Source organism: Trachurus trachurus, assembly GCF_905171665.1.
Source record: "Trachurus trachurus genome assembly, chromosome: 18".
Classification (NCBI taxonomy): domain Eukaryota; kingdom Metazoa; phylum Chordata; class Actinopteri; order Carangiformes; family Carangidae; genus Trachurus; species Trachurus trachurus.
The window spans coordinates 3,318,614-3,323,876 of record NC_139909.1 but is presented as its reverse complement, the minus strand read 5'-3'; the positions used below and the strand labels follow the sequence as shown (position 1 = coordinate 3,323,876).

Genomic DNA, 5,263 nt, shown 5'->3' with positions numbered 1-5,263 from the left:
CCAACACTCAAATGTATGGAAAAACATTTTAGGATTTATCATCTCTGCCAATGGTTTAACATTCGGCTGTTCGTATTAACTTGACTGCGGTTTTCATACCGATTGTTGCAAATGTCTCTACTGCACCTTGACAGAACCCACAGCCACTTCTCATACAGATATAGTTCACGTGTGGTTGTTGTGCACAGGGTTACAGAAATGCTTTCACTGGTCAGAATAACTATATGTGCTGTGGTTGGAAAGAAAAAATACATAAACAGATGTACTTTTAATACACCTGAAATAACTTCCTCACCCCTGAGAAACTTTTTCTCACGATAGACACTGAACCACAGAACAAGTGCTCTACTTACAAGTTACTTATTAAGTCAAGGTACAACTATACACAGAAAACATCATAAACCACTTTCCTTTCACATTTACATGGTTGTACATTTATGTTAAATGAGAACAAAACCTACCTACAAAAGGTATTTCATTCACATGTTTTGGTACATAGTCCATCAGTAAAATTAACATTCATTAAATGACCTCAATGCAGAAAAAACTGATAGTAAAAAAAAAATATAAGACAACGAGCCTGCAAGAACATTTTTCCAAATGTTTTCTTTATTCAAAAATCTTATAACCGTTTTTATCCGTCCATGTTATTTACCCGTTCTTCCCACACTGACGCACAATCAGACCAATCCATAAAATGGTGAACATGGTCCTTATGAGGATGTAGAGGATAACAGGAAGTTGATCATAGCAAAGGGACGCTATTTGACACGCTGAAACGACAACCAAAAATATATATTGTAATTGTCCAAGGCTTCACGTGAAAATTATTGCATAACCTAACAACTACATTTTTTAAACCACATTTGGAGATTGTGGATTTTTAAAACTTGCACTTCCTCTCACCTCTGACAATCAGTCGCCTCTCTGTTGACTCTCCAGCTCTTAAGATGTTGCACTTGTAGAGTCCTTCATCAGACCTATAAACAATGTGGATAGTTAAGTTCCCAGTGGCACTTCTTCCAATAAACACACCATCTTTATAGAAGTCCGCTGTCACACTGGAATTTATCTTGTTTCTGCAGTGAAGAGTTACTGCTTCTCCCTCCATCACAGGTAGGATGGGAATCACAAGGACCACAGCAAGTTCTGATCAGCATGGGATTAACAAACAGTAGACGTCATTAGGAACACAAAATACGAAGGCCATGGTGACCATTGTAATATCAGACCTCTATTGTGTCTCACCTCTAACATTAAGCCATCTCTGTGCTGACTTTCCAGTTCCAGAGATACTGCACTTGTAAGGGCCTTCGTGAGATTTGGAAACATTATGGATGGTCATCTCTCCTTGATAGCCAGTCGCGATACGGAAGTCATATTGGTAGAAATCAGCTATGTGGGTCGTGGGAGTTTTCCTTTTTTTACAGCGAAGCGTCACCGATTCTCCTTCCATCACTGGGTGGACAGGAATCTCCAGGATCACAGCAACAGCTGATCAACAACATGTCATGGCCCAATCAAAAACATCACTTATGTGGAGGGAAGATGATACAGTCTACTGAAAGATGCTTTAATTTATGTGTTTCCAGACACCCCACAAGAAAAAAAAATGGAGGAATGGAGTCTGTCTGTCTAATGGAGGAAGTTTCAAAAAGTTCATAAAGTTCAGCCACCATTTTGAAACTTGAACTGAAAAATGTAACAGTGCACAAAGTGCTCAGGCTGTGTATCATGCTGCTGGTCCAACAGAAAGACTTAGAAGCAACATGCAACACTCTACTTGTAAAACAGTACCATGTAACAGAAGTGAGGTTTGCTAAATCTCCTCACCTGTAACAGCCAGCTGGCGCCTTGCTGATTCACCACCTCTGGACATGTTGCACTTATAAAGTCCTTCATCAGACTTGGAAACAGTGTGGATGGTGAAGTTTCCCGTGCCACTGCTCCCGATTCGGACATTATCCTTATAGAAGTCAGCCGAGAGGTCGAATGAAGACATCCCGTTTCTGCAGCGCAGAGTGACATCATCCCCCTCCATCACAGGCAGAGCAGGACTCTCCAGGATCACCAAACCACCTGAACAGAACACACACAAGAGACATCAAACAAAATGTCACTTAGGCTGTCTTTACACTGCATGGTTCAAGAGGCCCAATTCCGATTCTCTTTCTCTTATGTGGCGCAGATCGATCTGTAACATGAACATGTAAACGGGGAAAAAAATGCATGGAATATTGCCAGGCCCCATTATATGTTGAAATAAATCAGATACAAATTGGATACCTGCCAATACGTCTGTAGTCTAAACAGACAGATTTTTCCTGACAATGTGTGCTGTAGGTCATCAATAATAATATTAATTCCCGTGCCCACGCGTTTCACTGTTACAGTGTTTCATTTTCGTGGGTGTCCGCGCAACTGTTTTTTTTTCCTCACTAGTTCTTGTTATTATATCTATATCTATTAGATCTATGCAGATCGTAACGAGGGAATGTGAAAGATAGAGCACGCAAGAGAAACACCAGATTTCACGTTTGCCTACCTGCAAAAACTGAAATGAGCCGATTAGAAATCAAGAGAGGAAAAATTTTAAAATGTACGTGTCCAAGAGGCTTTGTCCCATCCTCACTACGTGAGCGGCGGAGGATCGGATGGTGGCACAACTGTCACTTTCAGCTGCTCATCTCACAACAGGTCCGCTGCACTCAGGCACTTTACTTTATCTTGTAAGGACACAGATGTTTAATTTGTAAACAGTGACGGGTTGTATGTAAACTTTGACCACCAGACTCGCCTTTGTTTATAATTTTTATGGAATTATAACATGACCTAACAAATCTCCTGTAACAAAAGTTCACTTATTTCCTCTTCAGCAGGTTGATTCAAGCAAGGAAAGCAAGTGTAAATGCAGATATCAGATATGGGTCACTTCTGGAAGAACACGTCAATAGACAGTCAAAAAAATGGATATAGGATAGGATAGGATAGGATATAACAAATCGGAATTGGACATCAAGGCTTGTAGTGTAAAGACAGCTTTACTCCCTCTCTACACCTTTTTTGAGTAAAGCCAAATTGTCTCTCTTGGCCTTTTCAAGTTATTCAGGTTACAGTAACGTGTGCATTCTAATGTTAGCTTAGTTGCTTTCACACAATATAAACCCAACCATTCATCTTACCAGATTTCTGAGCATATCTCTCCTGAACTTGCGCAAGCAGCCACAGCACGTTCATAACTGAAGAGACAAAGGAAGAGAGCTGTGCATCACATGGTTTATTTTGTGACATAACTTTGCTTGTGTTATAATAATATATACAGCATATTATTTAAAGTAAAGCCGTAATTTAGCATCAACACAGAGAAAAAAAGATATAGAATATACAATATAAATTGGATGTTTTCAGATGATGATTTACAGATAGGTCACTGCTTTGTCCACTACAGTGACTGAGTAAACTCAATACTTCACTCCATATTTAGAACAGTGCAAAGACAAGTTTCTGTAAGTATATTCGGATAAATGTGCATACTTAATCAGTTCTATAACTTCAAACCATCAATAGCAAATAACTCAACTATATCTTGTAAAAAACTAGTCTGTTTATATAGATGTATTGATTATATTGCTAAAACAGTCAACACAGAAACGGTACTCACACAGTCTGATGTAGAGAGTTGTGCCTTGCATGTTGTCTTCCTGTTGACTGTGTGAACATCAGAAGCAGAGCTGAAGTGAGCTGTGGTTGAGTGTGAGACCCTCCCCCTAACTGTTAGCCTTCCTGTTTAGCTTCTTCCGAGAGCAGAGGCGGTGATGAGCTACGACCCTGAAGTCTCATTTTACAACCCTCCTCTTCAGACCCTTCATTTCAGTTAATTTCCAAAGGTACATGTTGCTGGAACTATTCAAAGGCTCGTGCTCATGTGGGTGACCAGATATTAGCAGGTTAATAACAACATATGTGTTTTATTCCGAACATTAACTCCATGTTTATTCTCACCCTCATTTACTTTCATTCACTCTGTCAATGATTCAAAACAGAGGTTTTATTCTGGTGAGATTTCAAAGGAGGTTAAATCGAAAGCAACTGGACTTAGTTATTTGTCTAGGAAGATGTTTCACCTCTCATCCAAGAGGCTTCATCAGTTCATGTACGCATCTGACCAGGCTGGGACTGGTCCAACTATCTGGTGTGGAGACTCACTATTTAACCTCTTAACTATTTAACCTCTTGTGTAAATAGTGAGTCTCCACACCAGATAGTTGGACCAGTCCCAGCCTGGTCAGATGCGTACATGAACTGATAACGGATATTGAATTTTGAATTGAAATTTGTTTATTTCGGTCATACAACACCAACATCAAAATCAACCATTTTGTGTGAACAGTTTAGCCAAAACATATTATACACAATTGCAACCACACACACACACAAAAAAAAGAAAATATCATACAGTGACCGAAAAGGGAATAGGCTGAAGCCCAAGGCTTATATTTGCCTATCCTTTACACACTTTGAAATTAAATTACCTAGAATATCAACAGTCCAAAATAATAAGATGAAAGTAATCATTACTATATTTTATAATTTTTCATTATTTTACATTTCAAGGCTTTCTTAAAACTCAACAAAGAACTACATGTATAACAATGTTATTAATCCTGAGAGGCTCCTTCGAGTCTCCAAAAACCTCTTCATTGATCAGCAACAGACGACATGTGTTTTAAAGAGTCTGTCCAACTGTGCAAAATCAGATTCAACATCTGTTGAGGAAGACATTGTAAGACATCAGCTCACCTGCAATGGCCTGTGGTGCCAATGACTGAATACGACCAGCAGGTGGCAGCAGAGGCGCTCAACAGCTGATAATACAGTAAGCATTATGAACTCTCCACTATCTAATAACATACTGCCAATGGTTAACTACACCCACACAACCAGAGGCAACTTCCTCTGTCCAAATATGGCCTTAGTGCAGAGCATTACCATTAAGTGTTAAGTGTTGGACTTCCTGTTTTAAATAACACTGCACACTGCTGTGACTTCCTGTCACTTTTACTAGTCATAAGAAATGCTGCAGTGTTAACCCTGTATGAAGCTTTATAGACACAAACATTCCTATGAAATGACTGCTTCCACTGACCACTACAACATTTTCACTACACTGTGGTTCATTATTTAGTTGAAGAAATATATAATAATAAATATATAGTAATAACAATGCATATTTGTGAGTTACTGCACCACCATACATGTGTCT

At 39.1% G+C, this 5,263-nt stretch overlaps 1 protein-coding gene across 2 annotated transcripts; it reads right to left on the bottom strand.

Annotated features, from left to right (window-relative positions):
- Positions 1-3,727, bottom strand: LOC311001344 (low affinity immunoglobulin gamma Fc region receptor III-B-like). 2 transcript variants are annotated; one of them, XM_083992411.1, is made up of 6 exons: positions 3,662-3,727; positions 3,183-3,239; positions 1,834-2,079; positions 1,249-1,494; positions 907-1,149; positions 1-773 (listed from the first exon to the last, which is right to left on the bottom strand). In XM_083992411.1, exons 1-6 carry the CDS (start codon positions 3,690-3,692, stop codon positions 652-654), a joined length of 945 nt encoding a protein of 314 aa, XP_083848537.1. In that variant the 5' UTR covers positions 3,693-3,727; the 3' UTR covers positions 1-651. The 2 variants fall into 2 exon arrangements, with proteins under 2 accessions (XP_083848537.1, XP_083848536.1); XM_083992410.1 differs by lacking the exon at positions 3,662-3,727 and having other exon boundaries at positions 3,183-3,294.
- Between the last annotated feature and the right edge of the window lie 1,536 nt (positions 3,728-5,263).

Excerpts from the sequence above, each read along its gene's own strand:
- LOC311001344 (XM_083992410.1), bottom strand. The coding sequence starts at position 3,291 with ATGTCACAAAATAAACCATGTGATGCACAGCTCTCTTCCTTTGTCTCT. Across the intron at positions 2,080-3,182 it reads GAGATATGCTCAGAAATCTG|GTGGTTTGGTGATCCTGGAG; the intron begins GTAAGATGAATG and ends TGTTCTGTTCAG. Across the intron at positions 1,150-1,248 it reads GAGATGGCTTAATGTTAGAG|AACTTGCTGTGGTCCTTGTG; the intron begins GTGAGACACAAT and ends CATGCTGATCAG.